This window comes from Antedon mediterranea, chromosome 3, assembly GCF_964355755.1.
Source record: "Antedon mediterranea chromosome 3, ecAntMedi1.1, whole genome shotgun sequence".
Classification (NCBI taxonomy): domain Eukaryota; kingdom Metazoa; phylum Echinodermata; class Crinoidea; order Comatulida; family Antedonidae; genus Antedon; species Antedon mediterranea.
The window spans coordinates 22849955-22866806 of NC_092672.1; the positions used below are offsets into that span (position 1 = coordinate 22849955).

General features: G+C 30.5%; 1 protein-coding gene and 1 pseudogene across 1 annotated transcript in view; one reads left to right on the forward strand and one right to left on the reverse strand.

Moving 5' to 3' along the window:
• Positions 1 to 16852, forward strand: part of LOC140044159 (uncharacterized) — a 40839-nt gene that overhangs the window by 19676 nt on the left and 4311 nt on the right. The window contains exons 5-7 of the mRNA XM_072088637.1: positions 8909 to 9019; positions 10596 to 10673; positions 12340 to 12369. Coding sequence (XP_071944738.1) covers positions 8909 to 9019; positions 10596 to 10673; positions 12340 to 12369 — 219 coding nt within the window. The remainder of the gene's footprint in view (positions 1 to 8908; positions 9020 to 10595; positions 10674 to 12339; positions 12370 to 16852) is intronic.
• Positions 3042 to 3162, reverse strand: LOC140045727 (5S ribosomal RNA; annotated as a pseudogene).

Below are 16852 nucleotides of genomic sequence, written 5' to 3' on the forward strand. Positions count from 1 at the left end.
GTTATGTTTATGCCGTACATATTGTAGCAGAAACAGGGCCTATCTTACATTAATGGCTCATTGGGATGACTAAAGGTTGGTATTAATAGTAATACCTAAGGGTAGACTCACAGCGTTAGGTTTGTTATCCAACACAAGGTAATCCTCTCTTGCTAGGGTTCCTATTAACGCAAATGGCGAGGCGTAACAGCTTCCTAACGGTAATCTGCAGCTTAGTTCACATACAAAAGTATGTACACTGCTTACATAACGCCACCGTGAGTCTGAACATACCCTAAGACACTGAACAGTACTATGTTTAAAAATAAAGGTGATTAATCAAAGGCTGATAACTCCTCCACATAAAACTCCTAGAAAGTAGGAAGCCTTTTGTCCTCTTCCCTGACTGACTGAGCATATGATCTCTCTATTAATAATTTATATTGTAAACCTTATTATGTAAACAGAAATATCAATGAAAATTCTTCTTCACTAAAAAGTTTTTAAAGATATGCTACATTATTAGCAATTTACACCTAAATCCAGCCCTCAGTCTTAACCCTTTTCCAACATGCAATTTTTTTTTTGAGGATATAATTCACTACATTATTAGCAAATTACCCCCTAAATCCACCCTTTTCCAACATGGCTGTTGAAAAAGTGTGTCATCCATTGGAATAGTTTTATTGCCAGTATTGTATGTCTGTGGATTTTCCATCTGAATTGACATAGCAGCAATCAATCATTGTGCCACTTATGAATTTCATGTGTGAGAGCATTTCCGGCCATCTAGAGGTGTCATTTAACAAAATTTGCTTTAAATCCCGCTCCCTTTTCAGATCCTGGCTAAGGCCCTGGACATTTGGGCAATCCCCTTACGATAGTCCTGCTACCGCCCCTGTAAATAATTCTAAGCAGGTGAAACAAAATACTGATTATTGATTATTTGAAAGTGGATAATTTAAAAACATAAAATATGTTGGTATCACATGGATGACACACACACAGAGTGATATATCACTTTGTTAGTTTTTCTGTCTTGTGCTGCTATCTGTATCATGGTATTCAAGCTTTAAAGTTTAAAAAAATTAAGATAAAATGAGTTGAATATTTATTATTGAAATGAGTAATTATTATTCAATTACATAATAAAAAATTAGTTTTGATAGCTGAATTCAATTAGCTTGGTGTTTATGAACATTACTATTACTACATTAATACATAACTTGCTTGCTCATCTTGATTGTGCTAAATACTTATGCTAGGGTTTTATTTCTAGATTTTTCGTCCTCTTTTAATTCTATACAATCAAGTATTTTAATGAAATCAGTAAAACAGCTTAAAGAATAATAGGAACTAAAGAGAACACTAAAGATATTGTTAAAAGTGTAAAAAGTAATTATGTCGGATGAGTATCACCCTTCCTCACCATTATCTTGTCTTTAGTAAGTCAGGGCGTTTAATAATTGTTGGTGTTCCACTTTAGTGCTTTTTGACAATTAGGCTTAAATATAGTTGTTACTGTGTGCAAAACAATATCAGTTTTTTGTGGCAACAGTGTACAGTTATATGCTCTAATTTAAAATATAATCTTTAATGTGTATTATTATCAATACATAATGCTATACATTATGTTTTTTCACGCTATGGTCATAAATTTCCATTTGAAACACAGTATTTAATCAATAGTATGTTATTTTGTAGGGTTTTAATAAAGTTACTGTAATTACTTCCGTAGAAAAAAAATGGTGTTTTCACTTATAAAATGACAAATAAATGGTTAAATTCAACAAAAACCCATTGGCTGGCAGCCAATTTGAACATTTTTTCTTTAAATTATTTATTTTGAAAATTTTTTTTCAGGGGCCATTGCATTTTAACAAAAAAACTTCAAAAACAAAAAAAATTTCACAAAGCTTCAATTGTTCTTACATGATTTTGTATTTTAAAAGCGCAATTTTTTAAACAAGTCACTTAAATGCCCTATGATCCCTGTGTATTATAATGATCAAAGATGCTAGTTGTACTGAATATTTTAGTATGATTTATTCATCATTTTTAGTAATGCATTTTGCCATACTCTCTTTTATTGTCAACACACTACCAACTCCGTCCACCACCTCCTCCTCATTAAATAATGAAGAGCAATGATATTAAAGGATGTAACATATTAGACCCATTTTTAGTTTGTAATTATTTTTTCCATAATACATTACAACGGCCTATACATTTTATATTACACAGTGCCCTCGCTCATCATTTATTTTACTTAAATTCTGTTTATATTGTTAGCACTTTCAGTACCAGTGTACTGTTCAATAAAAACCCAAAAATATGTACAAAATTTTATTTAATTTAATTTTTTTAGACCTTTTTTACAAAACAACTTTATTGAAATAGCATTTAAATAAAAAAAAACTATTACCAGCATTAAACTAGATGATGATTTCAATTCATTATTCGGTCTATTTCAGTATATCCAAAAAAAATAAAATTGGGGAGACCAGGGTCAACCTAAGTGAACTTAATCACTGAGACTCTAAGCTCACTATGTCGGTCGGTAGGTCGGTCGGTAAACACTAACTCAAATTTGCACACGTGACTAAAGCCATGTATACGGCCTTGTTAATCATCTATTTAAATAATAATAAATACAACATAGTATAAAACTGACTCCAAATAACAATGATTCAACGTTTCAAACTTTATTTGATCATCATCAGGAATGATGATAAAATGTATTATTACTGGTCCTCAAGTTTAACTGGAAACTGAGGAAATTCGGATTAGGCCCTCCACGGACCCACTGCAGCCAGCAGTGCAGCGCCTACCAGATCAGCACACCGGGAGACGATCCCCTACTCTTTTCGAATAGTGTACCAAGTTCTTTAGCGTGCACTGTTAAGTACACGGGACCAACGGCTTTACGTCCCATCCGAAGGACGAGGCAATGAGAGTAAAGCATCTTGCCTAAGGATGCAATTAGTATGGTACAGATAACCTCGAACCCATGCCTATCACATGCTAGTTCGATATTACCTTTCCACCATCACTCTCTGGTGTATATACAGCACCCGCCGCTATTTCTAGACGGTCTCCCATCCAGAACGCAACCGGGCCCAACGTTGCTTAACTTCGGTGATCTGACGAGAACCGGTGTTTCAACGCAGTATGGCCGTATAATTTGCACACCTGACTAAAGTCATGTATACGGCCTTGTTAATCATCTATTTAAATAATATTTACAACATAGTATAAAACTGACTCCAAATAACAATGATTCAACGTTTCAAACTTTATTTGATCATCATCAGGAATGATGATAAAATGTAAGCATTATTGTTATTATTATGGAATGCTTTATTAAATAGGTAACAGCAGTGAGCACCAGTGCTTTGCACAGTCTGTAGTATAATTAAAATTATTCCATCTTCTATCATTGTTATATTTATTCATCTTCTTCTTCATTATAAGACAATAACAAACAAACTCGTTTAAATATAAATCTACCCACTGTAATGTTGGTGTTGCTACAGTTGTTCATACTTTAGAACAATGACAGATTATCAATGCTTACTTTATAGCATTCATTCAAGTATAAGCAATAATGTCAACAGTATACTATTTGAAAATCACAAGACAAAAAGATCAACTTTATTATTATGATTTTGTAAAGCTTAATATTTGTTAACATACTGTTCATTCTTTTAAATTCAAACTTTATTTATCCACAAAATATCAAAGATTAAAAATAAACTTGTTTCAAAAATGAAAAATTTTAAAACAGTGATCGTGCCTTTAGTTGCATGGTCATTGACACTATTTTAACTAAAATAACTAACTAAATTTAAAGTTTAGTTAGCAAAGTTCAAAAGGATGAATTAAAACACCTAATAAAATCCTTAAAAAGAGGCTACGAGGATGCTTGTTTTTCTTGTCTTACCATTATTGAATAAATGTTATTGAATTGAAATTAAATTGAATTGAATTAACAGCCACCACATATTATAATATACATTAATGACAAAATATGATGTTTTAATTAAGTTTAACTAAAAATGAAAAACTACAATGTGTATTCCCTTTGCGTACTGATCAGCCATTTTTTATTGTTGCAAGGTTTCAAAATGATGCAATGAACTTTACTCCGTCCATTGGATTGAATGTTAAATCGACCAAATATAAGTCCTGATAATGAACAGAACAGAGTATGCTCAGTATAATGTGCATTAAGCATGCGCAGATTAATATTTTGTGTAGATTACCGTGATCCTTTCATCTACCGTCCACCTTTGTCTACCGTCCTGTCATAAAGTCACTAGTAGGTTTTATTGTAAATTAACAGCAACAGCTATACTAAATAGTAGTACTAATCATTGTCAGTATTTTCATGTTATTGTTAATTAATAGTCAACAGATACCTCTTAGAATCAGTCATCATCCACCCTTGAACAAAAATTTGGGACTTTTAAATTGTTTTTCTTTGCATCATATATATTCATTTATGACTGACAATTTTATACTTATAGTTTCATTCTACTGTAAAACAATAATACTCTCATTGTCATTACATTCAGCCTCTTACATTAACATTCAAATTAATTCAGAATAAATACATTTGAATGATGAAGCCTAAAAAAACCAGAATAACTAAAATACAAATAAATTGGTATATTTCTATACTATTGTACCTTATAACACAAGAATCTCCTGTTCGTTCGAAGCGCGTAACAATTTCGAAAGGCATTGTGAGATAGAATAGAGCTAATGGGCGCCCTCATCTAATTAAAAAGTCAAAATCATAGAGGGGATCTGCTAATACTATAGAAGGGATAGAGTAATTGACTGAGCCCTCTATAGGAATTAATAGTTTTGACTTCCTAGTTTGGAGGGGGCGCTGCTCCATGCTGTGAAATGGCATCGCCCAGTTTGACCTTTTAACCCTGTACTTCCGATACTGTATTTTGAATGCAAATTGAAGAACAGGAGATTCTTTTGTTATAAGTTCTTTGCTTTGATGGAGATGATGATACATAAAACTGTTATAAAGCCTATCAAACATACAGTAGTAAGTCAACCAGAAATAAAACTTGGTTTACTAAAGCTTTGGTTGTCAACACAATGTAGGCGCTGCGCAAGTGAGTTGACCAATAACAAGCAACAGTTCGGATAATCCATAACATTGTGATTGGTCAATTTGCTTGATTTAATTCACACAAAAATTGGATAGACTACAGACAAATGGACAGACTAAATGTTGGGACAAACAAACTTATTACATGCAATTATTACTCAGTAATCACCTCTGTAGTCCCATGGGTTTTCTTTTAAATAGTTATTGATTACAGTGCCTTAAAATATTCTTTAAATAATAATTGTGTAAATGAATTTGACCAGAACCTTTACCATGCCAATCCATATCAATACTTTGAGTTACAATTGTAGATAATATATTGATATTCATGTGTAGCTATACACTAGGCTTCATTATCTTAAGATTATTAGAGTATGCGTAACAGCAGTTGACCATATGCACTGTTTATATTTTGTGTGGTGAAACGAGTACAGGGGTAGGCCTATAGCTACAGCAGTATCTATAAATTATGGTTAATTCTGACATAGGCGAGCACAATGCAAAAACTTCGGTACAAATCTCCGCCTTGGATACCTACCTTATCTATCTGAGAGGTACCGCGAAACGTAGATTTGATAACATTAGTGTTCACAGCGACGCTATTGTTCCATATTTCTATCTTAGGAAGATGTTATAATGTTAGAATGGTCATATCAGTAGTATTTTGATTATTTATACTACTATAACAATATATGTTCACATTTTGTAGTAATACACTACCAACATGTATAGATAGTATTTACAATACCCATCTGAATAATTATACTACACCTTAATCTGAATACCTTATCCAACCTGAATACAGCATTTATACAGCGAATACTGTTTTGTAGTTTCATTCCATAAAACCATAATTTAACATCAAATAAATAGTCATAAAATTAAAATTAAATCTTCTTTATTTTAATAGATTCATCTCTTTGTTTTCTTTTGAAAAAGATTTTAATACACCAAAAAAAAAAAAAAAAAATAAATAAATAAACATCTACCCTGTATGTGATGATACACATGGGGTCAAATCATTTTTCTATTCGACCTATTCGCTAGGACAGAATAATCTGGATTTTTTTTTTTACATTAATCCAAGTTAATCAACTACCACACTTTATTTCAAAAGATAACATTTTTTAGCATAATTATTTTTTTTGTAAAATGGCTGCATAATAGTTATCCACACCTTGGAGGATAACTCCTTGTGATTGTATAAAATGATCATCAACTTTTTTTATCTGTATTATTCTTCTTTCATTCCACATTTCATAACTTTGTAAAGTTTTGTGCACCTACTATTTTTTAAAAACGTCAGAGTTGCGCAACATGACTTTCGCCCGATTTTATGAATTTAAATGATTGATCATAGATCAAAAAACCAAACGTCATTTTGTATTGACACTTTTTTAATTTAAGTCATATCAAGAGTCAACTTTCTATGGATTGAAAATGGCATGTTTCACAAAGTTACGCGCACAAGATTTCTTACAACCAACACCTGCACTTGCTGTAACTTAATGCGTATTCTCGGTTTGTGAACTTAATTCTCTTGAATTTTTCATTATAAACCTTTAAAGAATTGAAAAGTCAATTAAACCATATCTAATTTTATTTTAATGACTTACTGATTTTGATTTTAAATGCATTATGGCTACTCATACATGCTGATTGCATTCTTAACCCTATTTCACATTGACTATTCTTTTTATTGTACAAGTTACTAAATGTTTTAGTTTACTTAATTCACTTCCCACAACCTTAATCAATAATCACCTTTACAAATTTCAATATAAATTTACCTCCTGGTTCATCTTGTTTTTCATCACTGTTTTATGTATGTTTACGTTTTTTCCCCTTGTACTCTATACGCACAAACATACTTTACCTATTATATTATTCTTAATGTATATATAGTATAAGCCCTTAGAGTAATTTATAATTCTTCCGTAAGCTTCCTAATTACATGTAAAAATAATAAAAGAGTCACATTTTGTATCTTATTTGTTTTGTGTATTTCAGTTATTTTTTTGTACTGTACGGTAATTATTAATTTAAATAATAATATTTATTATTTGCATATCTACGGACGTACCATCATTTTCAAAATTCTTTTCAATTCAATATGTTCTATCAATACTTTGGAATTCATAAATAAAGTGTACTTGCTTTTTGAACTTCAGATTAAGGACGATACCTAAACTTACAAGTGTATTTAAAATATACAGTAGTGTAAAATATTCTGTATTTATTTTTGTTACAATGAATGTTACTGACCGCAAACATTCATGCATAGCCTACTTATAATAAGCATTTAGCCTACCAGACGTATATGTTGAACTTTCTTTCAATCCTTTTGTAGTGAATATTTATCTTAGTTGGTTCGGAGCTTTCTCAGGCGTATATCCACTCGACGTACACTGCTGTCACTGAATGATAACTCATACAAAAAGTATATTTAACTCAACTAGAACTTTTATTCCTTGTAATTCGATTAATACATCTTTCTACCACTACCAGTCAAGCCTTAATATATTCTTTATCATCTTTCTGTTTATCTACTCTGATCTTATTCTCTCTTCTCCCCTAATATCTATTACATTCCACTTTTATACTGGACATGCAAATTTTAGGCTTCAGAGGAGGATAACATTTTCTCTACAAAATGTATACGATTTTGATTGGCTAATAATATAAGGTGGACCTGGTCTAAAGCATCCTTCTCTAAACACAGAGAATCACAACATCAATAATATGACACCTTTGTATATCAATGGATTAAAACATAGAAAATGAGACTTCAATTGCAACTCTTGCATATAAGTTTAACTACGTCAACGTCGGTGAGGTTGAAATCTGTTTGTCAGTGGGTCTCACACCCAGCAAAGACGGGTACAGGTGCTAGTAATTTATATGATCAGATCATTTGATATCTGCTGCTTTAAAGTACAGTTTGATTTAATGTGATCACATCATTTCCCTATTATCATTTGATTTATAATTTTAGTTGTAGTTTTGTTGTTGTTGTCGTTGTGGTTTATATTTGTGAAACTAAACAAGATGAACGGATTAAAAAATAAAACATCTTACAGTGTTTCTATATTGTGTAGTGAATATTTTTCATCAAGATCAAATATGCATAAATTAGAACTCAGAATTAGAATGCTCAGGATATTAATGAGTATCACTGAAATATTTATTAATAAATACAAATGTTGAATTGTGTTATCCTAATGTCTACTACCAACCTTCATTCAAAATCAATAATTTTTTTAGGTAGATCAAGATCAAATATAGTTCTGACTTATTAATGGTCACATGCCAGTATAGTTTATTTGGCTTGCCAGTGATAATGACAAAATATTTATTATTTTGGTCTACTATTACAGTAACACTTTTTATCAATTAATGATATAACATATCAGTGCAATGTCCACTATTGTATTTTAAAAAATTAACAAATATATATATATATATGTTGTTTTTTTTATATTGAAACTGAGAAAGGCATATATTCCTGATCTAAAATTATTTTCACTTCGGGATATTTTTGAAAATTATAATTTTCATAAAAAAATATTTAAAAAAGACATTGTATGTCCGAACATAGTATAAAAATGCACATGGTATAAATATATAATTTGTAAATGTGTCAGAAGTAGTATATTTACAAAAGTTAGTTAGTTTGTCAGTTTTTATGTCTGCTATAAAAGAGTTAGGAATAAAATTGTCATGTGACAGAATACCAATGTATCATTTTTTCTTTAATCAGTATTTTAAAACCTGATGATTATGACCTCTTTCCAGGATGGAGACTCACCACTACATGCACATCTGGCTTATAGATATAAGGATCCTACATTAGAAATGGTGACCTGTCTCATAAATAAGGGGGCGTCAGTGACATCACAAAATAAGGTAATATACAGACAATTTTCAGAAATAATGTATGGCACAATCTTTCACCTACTCTAGTAAGTTATTCTATTTTTTTTTTTTTTATATCTGGTTCATCATATAATTAATAATAATGATAATTAATTATTAAATTGTGTGGTTTTTTGTAGACCTATTTAAAAACCATTCCTTCAAAGATGACAATATCTACAATCACAGCGATTTTAAACTGATAGGAAGATTGTGGGTTGTATAATTTATGGTGAGATTGGACCTATCGGATATTTTGACATCATGAAGTAATGGTAGTGGGTTGAGATTATGTGCCCGTCCACACCCACCCATGCTTCATATAAGTTATTTAATAAGGGCGTGTAATCCTAAACCTATGCTTCATTATTATACTCTGTAGCCATCTCTATTTCAATACTGATCTACCCATGCACACAGCTCGAATCTTAATTGAATGAAAGAAAGAATATTTTCCATAAATTTGTTATCCAATGAACCATATCATATTCTAACTTTGCTCAATTTTTCCCAAATTCAATCTGTTTCATAAGTAAATGTTATTTTTTTAACAGATGTCAGGATTATTCTCAATTTGTAATTCAATCTAGAAATTGACATTGAAATCTGAATCATTCAGTTAAATAACTTATAAAGAGCAGACCTCCCAACTATGCTGATAATGGCGAAAGCAATTTGGGATATACAGACAAATTTCCTGATATTTCTAATCTCTAAGACTAAGAGGAAAAAGAAAATATGCTAAATATCCGCACAACGTTTGTAATAAATTCATGTATTGTTTAATAATTGAAATATTGTATTCTCCACCGTTTGGCATACCCATGTTTACTATTATAAATACCAAAACCTTTACATTTTTAGTAGCGCCCTTTATGGTCTAATGTATTTTTCAAAATATTATGGCGCCCTGTATAGCTTGGACATGATTTCATAAAACCTCCCAATGTATCATTTGATTTGTTGAGAGGTGACAAACTTATAACAGCCGATTAATATAAATTGAATAACAATGTATTTTACTTAAAATTAAGACACTACACATTAAACAATGATTCGATGAAGATTGAAATGTTGAATCATGAATTCCCTAATATTATTGTTGTTTTTGGCGTCTTTTCCACACCCAACATTTCCAGAAAAAAGGGTGAATTTTTGGTCAAAAATCACTCAAGCGTGACTTGTGTTTTTCACATGGTAATACATGAAATTTGATCACTAAAATGCTTTAAATGTTGCCATTTGGGTATGAAAACATAGGGTTTGCCACAAAAATTGTAATGAATGGACTATTAGGTTAGGATATGTGAAAACATGGGTTTTATATTTTATTTGTGATTGTGTTGGAAAGAGATTAACATCGTTACCATTTTAAGATAGTTAAAACAAATTATTCTATCACATGTAAATTATGGAATAATTTTTAAGGATAAGATAAATACAGCATCACATTTCACATTTTCACATTTCTTCTGTGCCTGCCATCACAGAAAACCAATTTCACATTTTTATCTGTAAATTACTGTAGCATTGTAAACTTCATGATTATGATTTTTTTTTACCACAGAATGAAAACACTCCACTACATGAATACCTGATTAGAACCCCCAACCCTACTTCTGAAATAGTGAATTGTCTCATAAAGGTACAGTATTAACATTGCCAACTAAGGTAATACAGACAATTGTAAGAAATAGCTTACAGAAACTAATGTAATGTAAGTATTTGAATAAACAAAATAATTAAAGCTTAATACCATGTTCTTAAAGAGGGTAAGCTAGTGATACAAGCCTACCCTGTTTAGTATCTAATCAGGGAATTTATTATAAAACAACCATCTTAAAGAGAGTAAGCTAGTGCTACAAGCATACCCTGTGAATTTATTATAACTAGCTGGTACGCTCGCTTCGCTCGCGTAGCCTACCATCTAGGTCGTGTCCACAGATGGTTCTCGAATACACAGTAATTTCAGCGTAAAAAAACTGCCCGATTTCAAATGTACGTACCGCAGGACTATAGTACATTGTCGTTTACAGAAACGAATAAATAGACACGATGATTTATGTAAAATTAGCACCCTGGGAATTAGGCCTTGTCTTAAAAAAATCCAAATTTTTTATTTGAACTCATTTAAACAAACCCAATTTGTGTTTTGTATATAACATTAGAGTTGAGGGATGGGAAGAGGATGGGAAGAACAATTTTAAAATATATTCTCTATCCACTTAGTAACGAAATATTGTTTTAAATGTTGTATAGGCCTATTAATAATATACCACTAAACACAGTAAAACATTTACGATTTATAATACTTTTTTAAAACTGTCCCTGTTATAGTCGATTGAAATAGTAAAGTCCATGTAACGATACACCACTACAACGTTTTTATTTTTTATAATTATTAATTAATACAAACGTTGAAAAACAACTGTCAGTAATCTACCCACAGTCACAGTAATAAATGTTCTTTGTATATTTTGTTTGTAAATCAAACAGTAACCACATTCACAGTAAGACAATTTCTATTCAAATGGCGACCAAAAATGGTTAATACATACAGTATTTATAATAATATTATTTTCAAAGTATTGCAATACTATATATAAATCTTATTCTCCAAGGCCCATAAATTTATCCACTTGTGTTAAACTGAGGGCTCATAAATTTACCTACAAACTGGGAGATTGGAATGTTCCATTCATCGCAAATCAATACATTTGCATAAGCGTATATTAAATCTATCAAAATAGTATTTTTTAAAGAAAATCGGCCTGTCTTCAACATTATGATGATGTACTCTAGCTGTTCAACCGGTTTTCAGCTATTAAAAACAATTATCGTAGGAGGAGATAGGAAAATGCGAAGCCTCCTCGCATTTTTGTGGCGGGTATTTTTCAAGATGGACATCCATTAGACAGTATATACCACGATCGGAAAACACCCCTATTTGGGGAAAATCGTTGAACCTAAATTCGTTTTAATCGTCAATAACTAATTATCTAACTTAATTTAATTAGTAAACAGGGTTACATCAGTTGGTTAAAATCAGTACCGAAAGTACGAATTACCGAATTTTGCCCTTACGTAAATTTATATATAGATACAACCATCTTAAAGAGAGTAAGCTAGTGCTACAAGCATACCCTAGTATCAGTGAATTTATTATAATAAAACCATATTTTTTATGCCTGCCATAACACAGTTGGTAATTAAATTGTCAGCAGGATGTAACAGAACATCAATTTAACATTCTTTTTTTAATCAATATTTTTAAACCTATGATTATGATTTCTTTCCATGATGAAAACAAGGACAATGCAATATTGGCATCGCAAAATAAGGTAAGGAACAGTTGCAGAATTCTTTAGAACAATTTCTTTAGATGTGATTGCTATATATATGGAATTATTTTAAAAGTTTGTGTCACAATACAGCATCACATTTTTCCTATGATACAGATACATAATAATTATGATGCTGTAATATAATTTTTATCTAAAATATTTAACAAATTGTAGAATTACAAGAACAAACATGGTTTTCTCAGTTTAGTAATAACAACGAATTATTAATTGTTCTGATGTAATTGTTCTAATTAATGTGCGACTGATATTCAGTTACTGGTATTTGAGTTCTAAATCTCTTTTTCTCACTCTTACTCAATATTCCTACATACATTCACTTAATACATTTCCTAAGGTTCAACAACACCAAAGCACACCCTATAGTATCAGTGAATATAATGCAGGAATCTGTAATCAATATTTGTATACTTCATGTAAACGTTTGATTTCATTCTTCTATTTGTCAGACTTTTTTAGTATTTTGCATTCGTTATTATAACGTTTTTTCTGTGTCTTTATGTAACGTAATTTCTTATAAACTGCAATGTTAAAAAATAATATTTTAAAATCGTTTTGAAAATATGATCACAACTGTCCTGAAAATTGGTAATTATTTTGTTATATATAACGTTCTGTAAACGTTTTGATGCAACGTTGTTCGATTATAAAATTTATTTCTACACAGAAACGTTAAAAAAACGTTTTTAAAATGTTTTAGAAAAACCAAGCCTTAAAAAACCCAAATGCAAACGTTTCGATTACGTTTTACAAACGTTCTGTGTTTGCTGAGATGTAGCTGGGGTCCCGTTAGGCATTTGAAATCAGCATTGCTGACTCTTATGGCAGCCCTTGCATCTAGTATCTGCCTCAGACGTATTGGCCTATGCCTTTCCTCTGGTCGAGGTGGGCACTGGACGTGAGAAGCCCTTGATCAATGTTAGGATCAATCAAGGTGCTTCAATCAGTCCTGGCTTTGTTTGTATCAAACCTGTTAGGGCCGGTAATTATCGCTGTTGGTTTCGATTAAATAAAATAAATTTTTTTAAAAATTAATAATAATCACAATAACCAAACAAATAAAGCAAACCATCTTCCCAAAGATGACAATTAAAGTGATTGTGTTGGAAAGATGTTAAATATTTACTGTTTTAAGATAGTTAAAACAAATTATTTTTTCACATGTGAATTATGGAATTATTTTGAAGGATAGGATAAATACACCATCACATTTTACATTTTTTTTCTGTGCCTACCATCACAGTGACCAATTTTTTTATTTTTTATTATTAAGAAAGAAAACAAATCAAATAGTTTATTCATATCGATATTGCAAAATTATATTACAACTCTTTATAGAGTATTAAAAAACTCATTTTCTGTGTGATCTATTAATCAATTCCTCTTGTTGACTTTTTTGGTCATTTTTAGATTTTATTTTGCATGTTTTATGCACACATTATGTTTGTGAACAAGCTCCATTACAAAAATGATTTTATTATTATTATTATATTATAACTTTATTATCAGGGTTCTTTTATTTTTGAATGAATCCCAAAAGTTTGAGATCTGTCAGTCTTTATAGTGTAAGAGCTGGGGTTAAGACAGAGCTAAAATCCTCTGGATAGGAAATAGGGTAGTAGAAACTCTTGAGATGGTGAAAAATGTTTGTAGAGCAAAGTTTCTAATGGAATTTTTATTTTATGACCCGACCCCCCCCCCCCACCCCCAACTAAAAAAAAGTTTTAGATTACATCGTTCTTCTTGAGTTTGAAGCATGGCCTCCTGAGCTCAATTTGATTCTTTCAAAGTTAAAATAATATATATACTAAAAGGAAAATATTATGTGTTACTAAGTCACATATCCATGGTGATTGTGATGACAGGCCCAGACTCTATACTATACCTGATATTACGATACCATCTGAATTAAATATTCAGCCAGTGTGCAAAAACTTCTGGATACTATTTAAGTTGATTATCAATGAAGCATTCCTATAATGCTAACACCTTTTTTATGTTTATTATATAATGCTTTGTTTTTTATATACACATTATTATACATGGATAAAAAGGTTAAAGAATAAACGAAAAAAGAAAGAAAAGGGGAGAATTATATTCGATAATAACAATTTAAACAGATTATAAAGATGCAGTATTTAGAACAACAACACATATTGCGGATTGAATTGTGTCTTGTTGTGAATGAATTATTGTTGGTCTTTATTTTGAATATTATATTGATAAAGATATACAATAATTACGAAAAAAGGAGGATTATATTGGATAACAATGATCAAATAGATTATGAAGATTGTAGATTTAGGACAACTACTGTATTACATACCGTATTACTGATTAACTTGTATTAATAATGTCATTGAATGAATGAACAACAGTGCTGGTTCAAGCCACAAAAGAGAAAAAAAAAAGACAGTGCTAGAACCCTAGTGAATTTAACATCGTGTATAAAGCAATGAAAGAGTATAAGAGCATGATGTCAATACAGAGAAGAGATTAGTGGCTTTCTGTAGTTTGCAACGCCCTTTTCATTAATTGGGTACGCTGTGTGTTAATAGAGCATTGTCACACATTGCATACAAAAACAAGTCATGATATTTATTTTATGCTCACAAAACTGAATTCAGAAGAACATCAAGCATATATTTCTAAATAAAACTGAAACAAAATGAATTAGTAGTTTCTATAATTATTAAATTGAATTATGAAGAACATCAAACATATATTTCTGAACAAAACTGAAAAAAGGCAGTTTCTCTAATTATTAAATTGCTTTAAAAAATAATTTGGGATTTACACTACCCATCTGAATACACCTTAATCTGAATACCTTATCCAACATGATTACAGTGTTTAAACAGCGAATAATACTATGCCTTTGTAGTTTCATTCCATAAAAACTACAATAGTAGCATTATCGTATAACCTATAATTATAACCTACCACTTTTTTAAATAGAATAAACCAAATGCTATCGTCTCTTTTTAAAACTATTTAATACACAATAACATCTACCCGTCTATGATAGTGCAGCGTGTCAATCACAGCTAAAGACACCAGTTGTACACCTTTGTGTCTTATTATCCAATGCATTTAAACACAATGCTGCTCACACACCACCTTTATTATTCTACTTGAGTTTGCTAGATCATCATATAAAAGTGCATTATGATGAGATCAGATTGTTTTTATATAATTGTCCTTTATTAATAATTATAATATTGACAACCATTCTGATGTTTGTTCATGGTTGTGCAGAACCATGATAAATACAATTGTCACAGCTTGAATAATAACATGGAGAAAATTAAATGAAAACCTTCCTCAATAATATTTCTCTGCTCAAATGCTGGTTTGTAATGAGTTTTTAATATTAAATGTGTCTATATAATTTATTGTTTGTTAAGTAGGTCTTTTACCACACTGATGTTTAATGTGAAATGGTTAAATGTATTCAGAGTGAGATCTGCCAATGTAAATTATCTTAATTAAAACTTTCTGATTTTGATTTTATTTGCATTATGGCTACTCATACATGCTGATTGCCTTTTTAACCCTCTTTCATATTGACTATTCTTGTTATTGTACAATTTACAATTTTGTTTTAGTTTACTTAATTCACTGAAATCTGTTCGTCTGTAGGGCTCACACAAAGACGGGTGCTGATGCTAGTAATTTATATGATCAGATCATTTGATATCTGCTGCTGCAGTTGAGATTCATACACTTTAAAGTTCAGTTTGATTTAATGTGATCACATCATTTCCCTATTATCATTTGATTTATAATTTTAGTTGTTAATTTTGTTGTTGTCGTCGTTGTGGTTTATACAGTATTTGTGAAACTAAACAAGATGAACGGATTAAAGAATAAAACATCTTACAATGTTTCTATGTTGTGCAGTCAAGATAAACTCTTTTCAGTTCAATATTATAGTAACTATTTTTATCAAGAAAGAGACCATGCCCCGCTCTAAATAGAGATGCGGTTATGTTGGGGAGACAGAAAGAAAACTTTCCAACATTTATGAAGCTCATCTGAAAACACTGTTTTCATCAAGATCAAATATGCATAAGTTAGAACTCAGAATTAGAATGCTCAGGATATTAATCACTGAAATATTTATTAATGAATACAAATGTTGTTGAATTGTGTTATCTTAATGTCTACTACCAACCTTCATTTAAAATCAATATTTTTTTTAGGTAGATCAAGATCAAATATAGTTCTGACTTGTTAATGGTCACATGCCAGTATAGTTTATTGGTCTTGCCAGTGATAATGACAAAATATTTATTATTTTGGTCTACTATTACAGTAACACTTTTTATCAATTAATGATACTGTATAACATATCAGTGCAACCTCCAATATTGTATTTTAAAAAATGAACAAAAATATATATATATTGTTTTTTTATATTGGAACTGAGAAAGGCATATATTCCTGATCTAAAATTATT